General features: G+C 44.0%; 2 protein-coding genes across 6 annotated transcripts in view; one reads left to right on the forward strand and one right to left on the reverse strand.

The window, feature by feature from the left end:
- The window catches only part of TPGS2 (tubulin polyglutamylase complex subunit 2), a 53,436-nt gene extending 37,299 nt beyond the window's left edge, over window positions 1-16,137 (forward strand). The window contains exon 7 of one of the 3 annotated variants that reach the window (XM_023207673.1): window positions 12,138-16,137. In XM_023207673.1, coding sequence (XP_023063441.1) covers window positions 12,138-12,179 — 42 coding nt within the window. In that variant the 3' untranslated portion in view covers window positions 12,180-16,137. Of the gene's footprint in view, window positions 1-5,217; window positions 5,784-9,214; window positions 10,217-12,137 lie in introns of those variants that run through there. The other 2 variants (XM_023207672.1, XM_023207675.1) reach the window with 2 other exon arrangements.
- Window positions 12,267-18,601, reverse strand: part of FHOD3 (formin homology 2 domain containing 3) — a 482,714-nt gene continuing 476,379 nt past the window's right edge. For all 3 annotated transcript variants that reach the window (XM_023207642.2, XM_023207641.2, XM_023207640.2), the window contains one exon: window positions 12,267-12,875. In XM_023207642.2, coding sequence (XP_023063410.1) covers window positions 12,793-12,875 — 83 coding nt within the window. In that variant the 3' untranslated portion in view covers window positions 12,267-12,792. The remainder of the gene's footprint in view (window positions 12,876-18,601) is intronic.

The following is an 18,601-nucleotide window of genomic DNA, read 5'->3' on the forward strand; positions in this document are numbered from 1 at the left end:
AAAAAAAAAAAAAAAAAAAAAAAAAAACAATTGCTCCATAAGTTTTTTCTCTCCAGTAGGCACTCCCAGAGTCCCTGGTAGCTATATTTGCCCAGTAAAGTCTGGCTCCTTCATTACAGTTGATTGAACACCAGGTGGGTTTCCAATCCAAGTTGACTGTGCTCTTACCCTTGGGATCTTGAGATGAATTTGCCTATTTCTTTCTTTTCTTTTCTTTTCTTTTTTTCTGGAAACAGGGTCTCACTCTGTTGCCCAGGCTGGAGTGCAGTGGTGCAATCATGGCTCACTGCAGCCTTGACTTCCTGGGCTCAAGCAATCCTCCCACCTCAGTTTCTCAAGTACCTGGGACCAGAGGCATACACCACCTGCTTAATTTTTTATTATCATTTATAGAGATGCAGTCTCCTTATGTTGCCCAGACTCGTCTCAAATTCCTGGGCTCAAGCAATCCTCCCACCTCAGCTTCCCAAAATGCTGGGATTAGAGGCATGAGCCACCACACCAAGCCAGATTTCCTTCTTTGGCTTAAGCAACCAGACTGGATTCTGGTTTTCCAGCCATGCATTATCTTGTTCATACATATGACCTCCATTATGGAGTTAACTGTGACCATTAAAAGAGCTAATATATAGTTGAGAATTCAGAAAGGTTAGCTCCTCTTTTGCCCCTTCTTTTATAATGTTATCCCAACCTTTGTTTCCAGCCATTGACTTTCTATATTACTATCTGGCCCTGCTCTCCTGAACCACTCACTCTCTCCAAAACTCCAGCTTGGTCTCTTTCTGTGCCTTTACACCTAGAGTTTCCTCCCAAGGTCCAGCTGCAGTCCACCTCCACCTCAGAGGCCTCTGGGAAGCCCTAGCCCACAAGGAGAACCCTCCTTGAGGTGAAGTGCTTCATGCCAGTACCACTCAATTAACTTTTGGTCACCTTGCCTATGTCCTCTGTGTCTTCAGTGTTGAGATGGTCTATTAATCCGTTCTCACATTGCTGTAAAGAACTGCCTAAAGCTGGGTAATTTATAAAGAAGAGAGGTTTAATTGACCTGAAGTTCTGCAGGCGGTACAAGAAGCACAGCTGGGGAGGCCTCAGGAAACTTACAATCACGGCAGAAGGCAAAGAGGAAGCAAGCACGTCTCACATGGCTGGAGGAGGAGGAATAGAGTGAACGGGGAGGTGCTACACACTATTAAGCACCCAGATCTCATGAGAACTCACTATCACAAGAATGGCAAGGCAGAAATCACCCCCATGATTCAATCACCTCCCACCAGGCCCCTCCTCCAACACGGGGGATTACATTTTGACATAAGATTTGGGCAGGGACACAAATCCAGACCATATCAGATAGGGACTTTATGTTACGCTAGAAAATCCATTGCTACTTAGTGTGGAACCCTGTGAACCATTAATAAACCTAAAATCAGTTAACACATAATCTTGTGCTAAATCAAGAACTGCTTCATACTTCAGGATAGACCAGTAGGAACAGACAACAAGCAAAACTGAGAAAAAAAAAAAAAATTAAAATGCTGTTAATTTAAATGTTTATGCAAATTATAAAAAGACAGTCACTACTTTAAAGTTCAGCCCACAGACCATCCCTGTCATAAAACTGTGCCATAATGAAAGATGTTAGCAATGTTCCAATGTCTTGGCATCCAAACATTGTCTCCCAGACTGCCTCTTGCCACTCACTAGCTGTGGCTCAAAACTCTTATCTGACAGTGTACCTTTGTGGTTCTGAAAATGGGATCTCTGTAATCTCACATCCTTATGTTTCCTATAGCTCTTAGCACCCAGGCCTTGTCCAATACCATCCTTGATAAATGTAGCGAGCATTATGAAAGAAACCATCTATCTGGATGATTTCAGTATGCAACCAACTACATAGTCTCACATGGATAAAATATTTTGTGAACAGAATTCCCAGGTGACAAGGGTGAAATGCAGTAGTGAAGACCAGCCACAGTGTGTCATGGTGAAAACACATACCACCACCACAATAACTGAAATGCTGCTTTTTAAAGCATTATTGTAAGGTGGATTTAGCTGTTAAAGATGTGCGTTCTGCCATGGCATGTATTATAATCACAGGGTTATCCTCACAGGTCTGATGTGGACTCTGCTGAGGAGAGATTGCATCTTCTAGGTGGGATATGTCAAGAGAGGAGTGTATATTTGATAGTATTGACTTCACATAGAATTCTCCTTTGTGGATAAGAATTCCCAAGACTCACAATGTAGGCAGAGGGTGGACATAGTGTATTAGTCCATTTTCATGCTGCTGATAAAGACATACCCAAGACTGGGTAATTTTTTAAGAAAAAGGTTTAATAGACTCACAGTTCCACGTGGCTGGGGAGGCCTCACAATCATGGTAGAAGGCAAAAGACACATCCTACATGGCGGCAGGCAAAGAGAGAATGAGAGCCAGGTGAAAGAGGAAACCCCCTTATAAAATCATCAGATCTTGTGAGACTTATTCACTGCCACAAGAACAGTATGGCGGAAACCACCGCCATGATTCAGTTATCTCCCACTGGGTCCCTCCCACAACATAACGGGAATTATGGGAGCTACAATTCAATATGAGATTTGGGTAGGGACACAGTCAAACCATATCATATAGTTTCTTAGCCATTGTTTCATGTGCTTGATGGAGGAAACTGCAGTCCAAAGCAATTTTATACAAAATTAAATTTAACATAAAAACTTCCTGTGTATAAAAGGAATAAATAGCAATAAAGTACATATAAAGGTATGTATTCTCTCAGACCTGTGCTAATACATAGCCATAAACTAAAATAAAAATTTTAAATTTGTTCCTCAATCTCCAGCCACATTTCAAGTATTAAGTAATCACATATGTCTAGTGGCTACCATATTAGATAGTTATATATAGAACATTTCCATCATCACAGAACGTTACACTGGGCAGCCCTAGTTAGAGCAAGCATGGCTTGTTTTATATTATAATTTTCAGAATAACTCTGAAAATTCAGAAAAGCCATTTTATACTATGCTATAGTCAACAAAGAATAAGGATATTTACCTAATCTTAAGACTTTTTTTTTTTTTTTTTTTTTTTTTTACCTAAAACACAACATCCTTTTCTACTTCACATATTACTTTTGCAGCCCGTGGCTCATAGGAAAAGCCAAGGATGAGTTAGCCTGCTGCTACCATTTTAGCTGCAGAGTGGGCTGTGCAGGTTCTGAGCTTTCCCTATGTAATAGTCAAAGACCCCAAGGCAGCCCCAGCCTCTCTGGGTCTCTGCACAGTCTCCAGTATGGAAAGCTGTGGGAAAGTAAGGAACAGGTTCTAGGTCTTCAGGATTTTCTGCATCTTAAAGCAGCTCATTTCCTTTGCCCTCCTAGGGAGCAGAGGGGGCTAGGTTTGGGATCATCCTCCTAGCCTCAGAAATAATTGTTCAAGAAATAATATTTCTCACAGAAAGGATAAATGCTTGAGGGGATGGATACCCCATCTTCCACGATTTGATTATTACACATTGCATGCCTGTTATCAAAATATCTCATATATAAACCTACTATGTACCCACAAAAATTTAAAATTTAAAATTTAAAATTAAAAAAAAAAAAAAAAAAAAACATGTTTTGAGGTAACTGGTACTCCCCTGAAGACCAGCTAGGTTAATTTTTCTTCCCCAGCATAAAGACTAGAAAAGAATATGTCCCTAGGGCAGGGACACAAACAGCCTGAGCATAGTTGAGTGTAAAGGAGAAACCCCATCCCTCAAGCAAAAGTTTTAAGTGTGGAACACACTAAGGACAAGATTAAACCTCTGGAAAAACAGCTCACCTTTACCAAGACCCCAGCGCCCAGCTTTATACTTTTCAACTTCATTTTCAAAACAAGGCCATCTCATGGGATAGAGATGGCGATATGGGTGGTGCTTGAGGGTTTAAGTGCCTGGTGGTTCCAGGCCACATCTGCTACCACAGGTGGTTCTAGATCCTGGCTACACAGGTTCTGGGACATGACGCTGGGGCTCTAGAATGCATGTTTATTGAGCAACTCAGTGTTCATCAGAAAAACTCAATTTTCCTTTGAAAATTAGATTCTAAAATAGATGGCTGTGGCCTTAATAACTATCTTCACAAATCAGGTTTTTAGGCCATTAAAAAATGGTAATCCATCTTCAATATATCAGAAACAGAATTCAAGCACAAGACAAATTCAAAAATCTGTCTCACATTTGTTCACAAACACAAGTCCATATAGTTTAGTTTAACCCAACAGTTAGTGGACTTCTATATGTGTATACACATGCACACACACACACACACACGTAGATTGATCAATAGACAGATAGATAGGTTGAGAAAGTTCTAAACTACCACAACCCTTAGAATTTCAGGCAATTTTTTCTTCCAAAGACATGTGATTTTTTCATACCACCTGCTCATAGAGGGACAGCTAGCTGGATTAGAGCTCATTTCCTTCTATTGAGGCCGCATTTCTGAGGATGTGCTGCATCTCTGTGAATGAGCTCCTTTATTCTCACGACATTCCTAATCGCATGCCTAATCATCTAAGCCAAGAAACTTCTGAAGTTGACTGAATTGCTCTATTCTGTAGCCAGTTTACCACCTGCTGCTGTGTGCTGAGTTCCAGTAAAATCACCTTGTCTAAATAAGTGTATCATCAAGGATCCCTCTTTACAGGGACTGGATAAAATGGCTACAAGAACTGTCCCAGGCAGCCAGCTCTTCCTGTATAACTAGCACATTTTTATCCAGTTCTTATTTGAAAATTGGAATTTAAAAAACTATAATTATTCCCTTGAGTACATGACAAGTGTTTTTTGGAAAGGCAGCTTTATCTATTTCCTAGCCCATTGCCCTGCCCAAAAGCATCTGGCTGTTCCCCAATGGGATGGCCCTCCCCAAAGAGCAGTGAGGGCTTAAAAGCATTTTTAGGCAGATACTATTAGGGGCGGAGTCTCTCTCTGAAGGGAAACAAAATTTCTGGTTAGTTTTCTTAAAGAGAAAAAGCCAAATCCTCTGCTTAGCTGGGCCAACTGAATAGTCCACGTACTGCAGTGACCTCTCATAGTTCAGGAAAACTGCTGCTGACACAGAGGAACACAAGGCCCCCTATTACCTTGTGGCTGATTTAATGTGCTATGACTCTGGAATATCTTTAAACTCTGAACCAAGACCCACGTATTCCTATTTCCACCTACACCAGATAACTTACAATATCAAAATGAGTAGAAGAAAATGTGTTCACTGGAAACTGGCTGTTGAGTCCCTCCAGTGGGAACTGAGGAGCTGCATTTCTGCAGGCATGGGGACTGGCTGCAAGCAAAGAGCCAGTGGCACGAAGCCCTGGAGCTGCAGTGTGTGCAGCAGGCACCAATCCAACGGCATGGGAACAGCAGTGTTGCAGTCATTCCTCAGTTATGGCAAGAATGTGCTATTTTTCACTGTTAGGTGTTGCTTCTGAGAACTTCAAATAAAACTCTCCAAAACAGCGAACAGACTCTGTTGGCCAAGGGGACTCTAGAGAGCCTTACAAACTGAGTTCCTGACCATAACAGGATGGGAGGTCAGACACACGTCATCATACCCCCTCACTTTTGTGGTTTTAGACACAACAACTGATCAGCATTGATTTTAAAATAGACATCATAAGACCGATGGAACAACTCTGAAAATAAGATACCAAATAATAAACAGGACCTAAGGCCATGTCAGCCAAGGGTTAAGTCATGCACCCTCCCTACACTTAAAGAATAAAACAATTGGCCGGGCGCGGTGGCTCAGGCCTGTAATCCCAGCACTTCGGGAGGCCGAGGCGGGTGGATCACAAGGTCAGGAGATCAAGACCATCCTGGCTAAGATGGTGAAACCCCGTCTCTACTAAAAACACAAACAAATTAGCCTGGCATGGTGGTGGGCACCTGTAGTCCCAGCTACTCAGGAGCCTGAGGCAGGACAATGGCTTGAACCCGGGAGGCAGAGGTTACAGTGAGCCGAGATTGCACCACTGCACTCTAGCCTGGGTGACAGAGCACCACCAGACGCTAACTGACCCCTTATTCTATCAGCCATAACTATGCTTTGATTGGACAAGACATTTATTTCTGTAACTTTCTCTTGGTAAAAGACCACCAACAATGGACTGGTCCTGGCCAGTTTCACAGAGGCTGCACACTTGAGTGCCTTCGTGTCTCTGCTTCACCTTTTGATGTATGGGGCTTAATTGTAATACATTTAAAAGTCTCCACCCCTAAGTGAACATGGGCCATATGTAACACGTTTATTCAGTACATATGCATTAGGACCATCTTCGTGAATATTCATAGCTTCTCCTGTAACCGTTGAGTATGTATACTTGGCCAACCCATTCAGCATAAATCCCTGTTCTACCCTCCTCTCCCTCAAAGTGCCTGTCTTTTGGTTGACCCTTTATAAGAAATAGTTTCCTCTCCAGAGTTACAGATCCTATGATTCTTTTTGTTGACACTTCTAATTATCCAGCCTATTTAATTTTCCTGTACGTATAATGCTGTAGTTTTAAATGTCAAAACATTCTGGAATCATTGTCACTAATCTAGTAATTAGGAACAGTCTCTATTGTCAACAACTGAACTGTGTTTGAACTACAAATCCCCCAAAATCCCAAATCTTAACTTCCTCAAGTGGATCCTCTTAAACAAAAATTATTCTTAAACACATTAAGTAGTGCTTATTAGGAGAATAAAATGGGCTTGGTCCTCCCTCGGGCAAGTCTCAGCAATCCAAATAACCTCTCACCATATCCATTCACCAATCAGAGTGGGAATGATTCTATCATCAAAGCACAAAAAAATATTTTCTACTTCTGAACCTTTCCGACTGGTGCTGAACCTACATAGATGGAGCACTGGCTGGATGTGGGATGGATTACCAATTAAGTATAACTGATGTGAAATTTGTACATGATTGCCAACCTTGAACAAAATTTTCAGTGTTCAGGAAATTTTTTTTTTTGAGATGGAGTTTTGCTCGTTACCCAGATTGGAGTGCAATGGCGCGATCTCAACTCACTGCAACCTCCACCTCCCTGGTTCAAGCGATTCTCCTGTCTCCGCCTCCTGAGTAGCTGGGATTACAGGCACATGCCACCACGCCCAGCTAATTTTTGTATTTTTAGTAGAGATGGGGGTTTTATCATATTGTTCAGGCTGGTCTCGAACTCCTGACCTCAGGTGATCCGCCCACCTTGGCCTCCCAAAGTGCTAGGATTACAGGCGTGAGCCACCGCGCCTGGCCAGGAAAATTTTAAGGTACAGTGCTTCCACCCTGTACACGACTAGGCCTCCAGGACTTTTTAGCTTGGTCAAGGCAGGACTGGCTGGCTCCCCACCCACCAGGCCCACCCCAGTTCAGACTGGGCTGCATATTTTGTGCCCCAAAGCATAGCTGACTATTGATATTCAACTAGCAGCTGTCTTAAGATTTCTAAAAGAACAAGAAAATAACCAGGTACTAGTGAAACAAGCCAGGATATATCACTTCTTATCGTCTGTCCTTGGAGAGTTATTCAGTATGTCTCATCCTCAGTTTCTTTATATGAAAAATGAAAATGCAGACTGGCTATAAGGATTCTATTAAATAATACATTATGAAGTGCTCACACAGAGATGCCTTCAATAAATAACATTTTAGCTATTTTTAGAAATCACTCAGAAAGTCCATTTTCCCTCCACAAATTGTCTAGCAAACACAACTGATTTTTCTACCAAATAGACCACCTTTTTTGACAAACTGAATGGTGCATTTTAATATCATATACCTTCACTGCATTTGTAAAGGCATTTCATCCCCTATCTTAGGCAATTTGGTGTTATTTGTACTTCTCTCTCTGATAAAATGATTTCTGATTTTAAAAATCTAGATATGGCTACAGAGTGGTAGATGAATTAAAATTTTAATTTCAGGAGATGACTCCTTCCCAGGCCCTAGGAAAGGGCCCTAAGGGGAAGGACCATGACTCTCCTTTTACCCAGACCAATCCCAAGTGCCTGGCGCACAGTTACCTCCGTAACAGGCGCGCAGTGCACATTTGGGGTGGTTGTATTGTTTCTTAGAGGATACCATGAGGAATCACCACAAACTTGGTGGCTTAGAACAACAGAAATTAATTTTGTCATATTTCTAGAGGCTAGCGGTTCAATATTAGTTTTATTGAGCCAAAATCAAGGTGTCGAGCGGGCTGTGCTGTTCCTGGAGGCTCCAGGGCAGCACCTGTTCCTTGCCTTTTACAGCTGTTCCTTGCTTTTTACCGCTGTTAGTGGCTGCCAGCATTTCATGGTTTGTGGCCAGGTCACTCCAATCTCCACATCTGTCTTCACGTTGCCTTTAGTGTGTATCAAATCTCACTCTGCCTTTCTCTTATAAGGATACTCATTACTGAGTTTAGGGAATACCCGGATGATCCAAGATAATCCCCACACATCAGGATCTTAATTTAATCACATTTGCAAAGACCTTCCTCAGAAGGTAACATTTCTAGGTTCCAGGGATGAGGACCTGCTACTGTTAGATGGCCGTCATTCAACCTGTTACAGTGGTATTTGGTGATACACCATCTTACGTGTATCCATGAACACAGAAATAGTGGATTTGGGAGCCATGGACAATGTAGAGGCCACTCACAGCCTAGAAACCAAGTCTCCTACTCCTGGCCCCTGTTCTTCCCCACTGAACTGTGTTAACAATGGACTTGAAAGAAAACGAAACTGGGTCATCAGCCCTCCAAGGCCCTGTGCACCCTCCCGCTCCATCCCCAGATCCTTAAGTTATTTTTTAAACAGAAAGAAAAAAACCTTAATATTCCAAAGAAACCCAAATCCAAACACCTTTGAAAAGTGTTTACCTTTTTTTTCTGGCAGTTTTGTAATTTCAATACATACTAGGACATAGGTGCTAAGACACAAGGGCAAGAACATCTATGGTCACTACCAGGCAGATGAGGAATAGCATCTTATAAGTGTAAGGTACTATTCACTTTCATGCTTCTTGAAGGTCTTTTAGAAAAATTTAACATCCTGAATTAAGAATTGCTCATAGAGGCCGTCAGAATGAGTGGCATCAAGAGAGGGGAAACAAGCAATAGGAAACACCCCTTAGTTTCACTAAAAACTAATGAACCACTAAGTTTAGCAACACAAATTGATTTTTCTTATCGGCTTTTCTAGGCCTTTTTTGATGGATCTAGTACCCCAGTGGATTTGAATAATCCAGGAGGAAGAGCAGGAATCTGGAGCAGAAGGTTCTAGAGCTCCCAGGACTTGCTGGCACACCCTGACTGCTCCTTGTTATTTGTGGACAGGGCTCTGGGTTCACCTCTGTCTCAGCATGTCTGTCCTGCCACTGAGCTGGCAGGCATTTCTGTAGGTGAAGAAAAAAGAGAGGTGGCAAGAGCTGGCCTTCCGATGTTCCTCCCATGTTACTGGGGATTTTTCCAATGTTCATTTCATTTCCAAATGTTTAGTGAGGGACTCAGTTGCCACTGCCTCCTGGCTTTCGGGGCAGGCAAGGAAGCAGCAGAGATCTCTGGGCACACAGTGTGAGGGCAGCTTTGCTCAAACATGTCCTAGCTGATCAGTTACCTGATAGTGATAAAAACCCGTTCTGTCTTGGGGGGGAATTATTATTGGTTTTGCAAAGTTCTCAAAAACATCATCTTCAGTCTCTAACTCCCACTCCATCTCCCCCCAACAAAAAAGAGAGAGAAAAATACCCAGTGAGTTCCACGTCTATCTTCTCATTAGAATCAGGGGGAAGGAGATGAGAAGATCTTTTAGATGTTCCAAAGTCCAGGCCACACTTCACACCAATTAAACCACAATCTCTGGTGGAGGGACAGAAATATCAGTAGTGCTCAAAGCACCCAGGTCAGTCTGATGTGTAGACTGGGCTGGGAACCACCACCCTATCTTATTCCCATACTACAGTGGCACTATTCAAGCTGCTGGGCCCAATAAAAGAGACCCTATTTACTTGGCTGTAAGCAAGAAATTAGTTGACCTTGCTTGCTGCTTCTGAGAACTTTTTGATCCCTAAAACAAAATTAAATTAGGTTTATTCAATCACTTCCTTCTAAATGTGACCTTCCATTCTAAAGCAACAATTCAGCAGAATACCAAGGACTCTCAGGAGGACATTGACATATTTGTTCACTAAACATTGTGAAAAAATGCAGCTTCCTTTTGTCTGTGCATCATTATCTCATGTCATACAAATATTCCAAATCTGCATTCAGTGCCAAGCAATAGGCGAACACTCTCACAAACTATTAAACCATAAGCGGAATATTGGACCTGTTATTTAGAAGCATATGGAAAATGACTATTACTACCCTATGTATTCTTTTCAGTAAGGTGATTAAACTCAACAGTCTATAATGTACAGACCTAACTCTTGCAAGTTCTAGCCTCTCCTGGGGTGTTCACATCCATCATGTACTATTTGACAAATGGCTGCTTCAACAAGCTCCCTGTCTCCGTAAGAGGGGTTAGAGCAGAGAGGGGAACACAGGCACAGAGGCCTATGGGGAAAATATATTATCTTTGGCTTGTTAAGCAATGCTACTGCACATTGCCTATAAATCACATATCCCCAGATTCAGGAATGCAGATTCACAGAGGCTTTTGTTTTTTCTTTTGAGACAGAGTCTCACTGTGTCACCAGCTGGAGTGCAGTGGTGTGATCCTACAACCTCTGACTCCCTGGTTCAAACAATTCTCCTGCTTCAGCCTCCTGAGTGGCTGGGATTATAGGGATGTGCCAACACACCCGGCTAATTTTTGTACTTTTAGTAGAGATGGGGTTTCACCATGTTGCCCAGGATGGTCTCGATCTCCTGACCTCGTGATCCACCTGCCTTGGCCTCCCAAAGTGCTGGGATTACAGGTGTGAGCCACCGCACCTGGCCTACAGAGGTTTTAAAAGTGGGGCAAAGATGGAATTAGTGACCTGATGATTTTTCAGCCCCTCAAAATACCTGCTGCAATGGTTTACCTTTCCCTGTTTTCAGAGGCAGAGGTTCCTCATAGGGGACCATGTGACCCTAGGCCAAGGGGCTTGTGGAGGGTATGACCACCACCTGGGCCTCAGCCCCCTCAGTATTGCTCTACAGTTGCTTAGAGCCTCTCCTGGTGCCTTCCCCTCTGATCTTAGCTGTTGAGGACCTGCACTTGAGAAGCATGCATAGTCATGTGCCACAGAGCAGTGATTTGGTTCACTATAGACCACATATATGCCAGTGGTCCCGTAAGATTATAATGGAGATGAAAAATTCCTATCACCAGTGACATTGTAGCCGTCATAATGTCATAGTTCACTGCAATACTCACGTGTTTGTGGTGATGCTGGTGTAAACAAACCTATTATGCTGCCAGATGTATAAAAGTGCACAGTAATGTTCCAGGCCTTCACATTCACTCACCACTCACCTGCCCAAAGCAGCTTCCAGTTCTGCAAGCTCCATTCACAGTAAGTGCCCTAGAGAGGTGCACCTTTTATCTTTGCTACTGTATTTTTACTGTACCTTTTCTACGTTTAGGTATATTTACAAACACAAATACCACTATTACAGCTGCCTACAGTATTCAGTCAGTCACATGCTGTATGGATTTGTGACTTAGGAGCAACAGACTGTATCATATAGCCTAGGTACATAATAGGCTGTACCATCTAGGTTTGTGTAAGTATGGTCTATAATATTTGCACAATGATGAAACTGCCTAACAACACATTTCTCAGAACATATCCCCATCGTTAAGTGATGCATGACTATACTAAGTATGCGATTCTGCAGCTCTCTGTACACAAAGCTTTACATTTCCATTTTGTTTTGGTGATTTAGTAAATTTTTTGAGAAAATGAATTTTGACATAAGAGGCCAGTGAGTGAGTTGTGGCATAGTTCAGATTTGTAAACTGCTACTCTCATTTTTGCTTCCACATCACAATGGGGCAAAAAAAACTACACAGGTAAGGTGATAGGTGTTAGGTTAACAACAGCTAACATGTCCCATAACAAGGACTTAGGCCCAATTATAAAAGGAGTTCCAAAGAGCACACTGTTGATGCTACTCACTCTATTAACAAAATATAGCCCAAAGGATCTGAAGGCCGTTCCAAGCGAAGGTGCTTCTGATGCCACCGGGAAGAGTTTTGCCATTCTGAAGAGGAGAGCCTGCGGAACTGTTTAAGGTCCTGTTCCCAGGAGAATAAAAGTTTCTCATTATGGCATTAAACTCTATTTATTTAGTATTTGAAACATGGTGTACATTTATGTATTTGTATAAACATTTGGTACATCTAAAATCCACAACTGGTAAACAATCTGTGCTTTGTGTACAAGTTTGGGGTTTACATCTGGATATTTTGGTGTTGTGGAGACTCAGTCTGTGAAGCTAATCAGATTGCCTCATATTATCATAATAACTGTGACCGAAGTGATTTGCTCCTTAAAGGGGCCGTTCCTTGCCCAGAAAAGGTGTCACACTTTGGAACTAATAAAACCGGGTGTCATGGAATCAAGAAAAACACAGCTGATACGATGGAGAAGGTATGTGCAGGGGACTCCTGGAGATCCAAGTCAATGCGTAGCAGGAAACACAAGCCATGGGGGTGACACTGGGAATTGAGCTCTCCCTTTTCCAACTGTTGGATGTTAATGTCAAGTCTCCCCAACCCCACCTGGAGAGGTTTCATCCAGCAAGAGCTTGCCTTCTGCTCAGCACACTCCTGGGAGTACCCCATGAGTGTCACAGCTGCAACTCTGAGGTGCCAACCAAGCCCAGGGCTCTGGCTTCTTCCGGGGTCAGGCCGCTCTTCAGGGTTCTTCGCACTGCAGTGGTGGCGCAGGCCGCAGCCAAAGGGATGAGAAGAAAAGGAAGTATGAGCAGCAAGGCACGAGGCAGTCAAGACCCCAGTCCCCCCTTCTCCCCAGGGACTTCCAGAGAAGCCAGAGGGTTCACACTGTACCTTCCTGCTCTTGCTGAAGTGCCCTGCAGTCTGTCTGCCAGGGCAAAGGTTTGCGGCTACACAGGCTGGCCTAACAATGCCACAGGTGCTGATCTGGAGGGCCGCAAGGAGTGGTGGGGGCACTTATAAAGAGGAGAGAAAGGAGGGGCTCACCCTCACGAGGCTTCTGAGAAGGGGGTACAAACTGCACAAGTGCAGAGCGCAGAAGAGACCTCAGCATCTGCACCGTATGAGGAGTGTATCAGAGCTGGGAAGGTGATTCCAGAGAGGAAAATGCAAGCTCCACTAATATAAATGAGGTGAGGCAACCAGTGCACAGCGAGGGGTTCTGCAAGACCCAGCAACCTCACAAATCCAAGGGCGGACCCGCGATAGCTGGGGACATGCTCAAGAACCATGTCCCCACAGAGCAAGTTCACGAAGCCAGGGCAAGGGGCAGCAGTGAGGACGGATCTCTCCATGAGTACTGTGGGTCTTAGCCTCAACTCATTAAAAGGCCTCTAGAGACTATAATTAAAATAACCAGTGGCTCCTCGAGGAATGGAGGCTAAGGAGCAAACTGCCAAACTTATTCTGGGTGGAATTGGTCACTGTTTTCTATGGAACACACAAGACTCAAGAAGGGCCAATGATCACTGAGGGGTTGCAGTTGGCAACTGGAGGGATGCTCGTACTTAACTGACTTAGAATTGGCTTGTGTTTAGCTTGGCATGATGGTATTCCCATTGTTTAGTATTTCAATTTCAACATCAAAATGAAAGCTGGATAAGGGTGAATGAGGAGGTAAATGCCTCACCCAAGACAAGTCTTCATTTGAAAGGGTGGCTGATTACATTTTCCCTAATTTACAAATTGTATTTGACCCACTGTGCATTTCTTTAAAGGTCACACAGAGTTTGGGGTATTCATTTTCAGAAGAGAAACGTTATGGATCTGCCTTCACTCTAAATCCCAAATCAGCCAGAGTTCCTGAGATGACCAGGGCAGGCTGTTGATCAAAGTTCAGAGAAAGTAAACTCACCTTAATGTCTCCCCATTTCCTTTGACAACTCCCCTCATCCACTCTCCAGAGGCCAGGGCCCACATCATGCATCTGCAGGCCACACCACGTGGTCTATGCCTCCCCATCATCCCGTAAACAAAGGTTCACTCAGCCTGTGGACAAAAGATCTGAAAGACCTATGTCCATGGCAGAATCAATGGGGACTAATATCTGTTATGAAAATAAAGGGCTCCTTCTCTTCCAGGAATCAGCACTTGGAACAGGGGTCAACGTCATATCCATCAGTTGGTCAAACAACAAGTGATTTATTGAGAACTCATTGTGTGCTCAGCATTTAACTCAAAGAATCAAAACACTTACAGACATCAAGTATGGATTTTTAGAGAGACATGGGATATGTGGTGAGAGGTTCTCTCAAATCGTGTCACTGCAACTACTGTATTTCCAAGCCTAGCTTTGGGCCCCAGAGCCATCTATCTGTAGCTGTTCTTGCACTAGCTACTACTTCCCCCACCCCTGATCCCTTGGCCTCCAGACTGAATGTCTGGCTCAACAAGACAAAATGCTTGGCTTCTAAGTCTCAGCTGGAGGCAGATTACATTCAACTGAGTAATAGAATTTGTTCTGTGGGGCAGCAGTAAAAATACTAGTTTGTAATAACCTTTTACATTCTTTAAAGACTCCTTAGAGTGTTTGTCAAAGAAAGATAATTTTAACAACAGTAAGTAAGATAAAATATCTCTCTTGACAAGGAAGACCTCTTGCTGAGACTTCTTAACCAAGATACAAAATACTTCCTAAAGAAGTCCATGCTGACTGGGCACGGTGGCTCACACCTGTAATCCTAGCACTTTGGGAGGCTGAGGCAGGTGGATCACTTGAGGTCAGCAGTTTGAGACCAACATGGTGAAGCTCCATCTCTACTAAAAATACAAAAATTAGCCAGACATGGTGGCACACGTCTCTGTAGTCCCAGCTACTCACAAGGCTGAGGCAGAGAATTGCTTGAACCTGGGAGGTGGAGGTTGCAGTGAGCTGAGATGGTGCCACTGCACTCCAGCCTGGGTGACAGAGCGAGGCCCCATCTCAAAAAAACAAAAAAAAGAAGAAGTTCATGCTGCATTAGCTGGGCATCTTAAATTTCACCAGCCACAGAAGGTGGTGTGGACATCAGTCTATGAATCTTTGTCCGTTTAGGTATGTATTTTGGCCAAATGACTACAGAAGACCCCACAGACATTTTACCCATGAAGGTATTTAGAGATGTTCAACACTTCTGTTTGCACATTTGCGTTAGTCCTGTAACTGCTCAGTTCAGTTGACATAAATATTAATACTTGAATAAGGGCCCTATCACCTTGCAGCTCATGTAACAGTCTTTTAATAGCTTTGGGCATTGGGCCAGCCTATCTGGGACAGGCTCAGGGAACAGAACTAAATGGTACCTGCATGGGCCTTGCTGCCTGACAGCACAGAGCCTGTGCCCTCTCCCTCGTGGGTCTACTCATGGTTTGGATATTCCAGACCCCTTGGGACCCTCCTTCACCCTCTGGTCGGGGCTCATGCGTCCTCTGCTGTGAGGGAAAAGCCAACATAGGCTTCATTCCCTTAGCTTACCAGATGTATCCCTGAAAAGCGAGTATTCACGGAAAAGTCTTCCCCATTTATGAAATCCTACTTTCTATGGACCTCCATGGCAATGTGAAAAATAAATTCTCTTAGATATATGTTAGCCCCTTGGTATAATGAAAAATACCTTGAGAATCTGAACCCTTCCTTTGTTAGCCAAAGTTAATTCACCCTACCACTTGAAAGACCACGTGAAAAAAAAGTAATCAGCTGAAATCAGTCTTGCACATAATTCAAGTCACGTGCGACAAGGGCCCCCTTGGGTGTCTGGTCAACCATCTGTCTGCTGATCAGTTCCTTTGCCATTCATCAAACATCATGTGCATATGCTCCCTGAGCCTCTGCAATGCGAGCCTCTGCGGAGAAAGGCAGGGGCCTGACAGGGATACAGTGTGGGGAGAAACACTCAGGGCAGTAGACCGGGTCCAGACAGGGAGCTGGCTCTCAGAAAGTTTCCAGAAAGCAAAAAAAAAAAAAAAAAAGGCTGGGGACATAAGAGAACAAAAGAAGGGTGCCAGCAAACAGGTGCTGGCAAGGTATGAAATGGTACACAGCAAACTTCCACAGCAGAAACAACTCTGCCACCCAGTAGAGGGGCTTCTCCAGCACTGTGGCAAGGTGGGCTGGCTGCGGTCTGATGACACCTGGGCCTCTCCCCACTCCTCATTTCTGCTTCCCACTCAAATGCTCCAGCTGAATCAAAGCTGCTCTCCAGCCTTTCTCACGGGACGGCCTCCCCCGAAAGCTCATAACAGAGAACAGACTGGAAATGTTTATCCCTGTCTGTCTACGCAACTCTGCCATAGATGGCATGGGTCACTCTGAAGGCACCAGCAGCCACCCTGCACCCCAGGCCCTGGTGACAGTTCTCACAGCGTCAGTGATGGTGGAAGAATCTGATGCGGGGTGCCTCTGCTGCCAGCATGCAGCACAGGACTGTCTGGGAACTCGGGAAAAAAACACCCAAGTTCTTTTTCTTCCTCCCTAGAAATGAAAACATTAAAAAAAACCCACAAAGGGTTCGCAGGTGATTCTACTAAGATGAGTCGCATCCGAGAACAATGGCAATGGCAGCCGCCATTTACTGAGTGTTTACATGGGTTGTTCCACCTAATCTTTATAGAAACACTATGAGATGCGAACTCTTGTTTTATCTTCAATAAGCAAGCAAACCCGGACCAGAGAACCTGGTCACTGGCCCACAGGCTCACAAGTAAGTGGTAGAGAAAGGTGTGAGCCGACTTTGGATTACAGCCCACATTGGAAACAGCTGTGCACTGCCGATGCGTGGCAGGACCGTTCCTGACCATCTTTCACATCAACAGGAAATCGACCCAACTTTACTTTCAGGTGACAGAAATCCATCTGTGCGCTTTCACCTTTGCAGCACTGACAGATGTTATTTCTGGTTTTTTTGCACATAATTGTCAAGTGTAATTTGAAAATCAGTTTTTTGGGTTTTTTCAATCCCTGAGATCCCAAAGATTTTCTACCAGGTATACTGGGAGCAATGTGTCTAGGATTCTAGTTGACTAATATCAGAACTTAAAGATGCCTTAAATGTCCATGTCTTGTGGCTGGGAGGTCCCTGGCTCGACCACTGTTCACACCATCCATTCACGCCCTCCTTGTTCTGAGTGGAGGTAAAATGGCAGGGCCAGATGTGCTCCCTGGGACTTCCTTTTTTTTCACATAAAATCCTGTTCATCATATGCACAGCTTCCCAAATGGAAAGGCATTCTACAAAATAACTGACCAGTACTTTTAAAAAATACCAAGGTCACAAACTGTCCCTACAGATTAGAGGAGACTAAGCAGACATGAGGGCTAAATGCAATGTGGAATCCTGGGTAGGATCATGGAGCAAAAATAGGACCTTCGTGGAGAAACTGGTGAAATCTGAATAAAGCCTACAGTTCGGTTAATAGTACTGTACCAAAAATTGTCCTACTATTTTGGTAACTTTTCTGTAAGTCTAATATTTTTTTCAGAATAAAAAGTTGAAGCAATAAAACCCAGGACAACAACAAAAAGCAGACATTCCCAAATCTAGTTACTGAAATTCAATTTCTTGGACTCACCAAGAGTCTCTGGGAGAAGTTCAGGCACTGCATTTGAACCCTCCCTGGGTAACCAAATGACCAGGTTTGGGGCCCCTGACTTAAATCACTGTCATCTGAGATGCAGGAAAAGGCGGGGTTTTCAGGACAGTGACAGTCTGTGGTGACAAGGTTGAAGTCTCCTAGTTCCATCTAACCCAAAATGAAGTTCACTCAGGCTGAGATGGCACTCAGAAATACTCGTTCTGCAGTCACTGGTCTGGCTGTGGCTTCCTTGGCCTTGCAGAGCCCAGCCCATGCCCTCCTCCTGTACCTGTGGCTACATTAGCATCCTGTACTCCTGAAGAGTCTTTTTGGTTCCTAGGTAGGAACAGAACAGAAAGCTGTCGGGTAAAATGCGAGCACCAACTGCCTCCTCCTGTGAGTCATGTTGGGGGTGGGCAAAGGGAGAGTTTGGCCTGAAAGGAAAAATACGTTCTGCCCATTGTTTTCTGGGACAATCTACCTAAACTAAGGATAGAAAGGAAAGGCAGCTCAGAAAACTACAGACTCAGAGTTTTCCACAATATTTTAAGTTCTGGGCAGGACAAAACTGCCTTTCCCCTTCCCGGATGGAGAGTGTCAGCCCTCTGCCTGGGTTATCTCAACAGTGCTAGCCAAGTGCTATGGCATTCTGGGGGTAAAAAGTGGTGAAGATCGGTCTGGGCTACTAACTGCAGCAGGCCAGAGTGAAGTGGACGGTGTGGTGGGGAGTGAGGTGGATGAAAGGAGCAGACAGTTGGGTCAGGATTTGCACAGCAGACCCTAAGCACCTTCAGGCAGCAACGAATTCACATCAGCAACCTGTCCCTTGGGCAGCAGTGAGACACAGCCTGGAAGGGAAGAGAGGTGGTGGGA

This window comes from Piliocolobus tephrosceles, chromosome 18 (genome assembly GCF_002776525.5).
Source record: "Piliocolobus tephrosceles isolate RC106 chromosome 18, ASM277652v3, whole genome shotgun sequence".
In the NCBI taxonomy this organism is placed as follows: Eukaryota; Metazoa; Chordata; class Mammalia; order Primates; family Cercopithecidae; genus Piliocolobus; species Piliocolobus tephrosceles.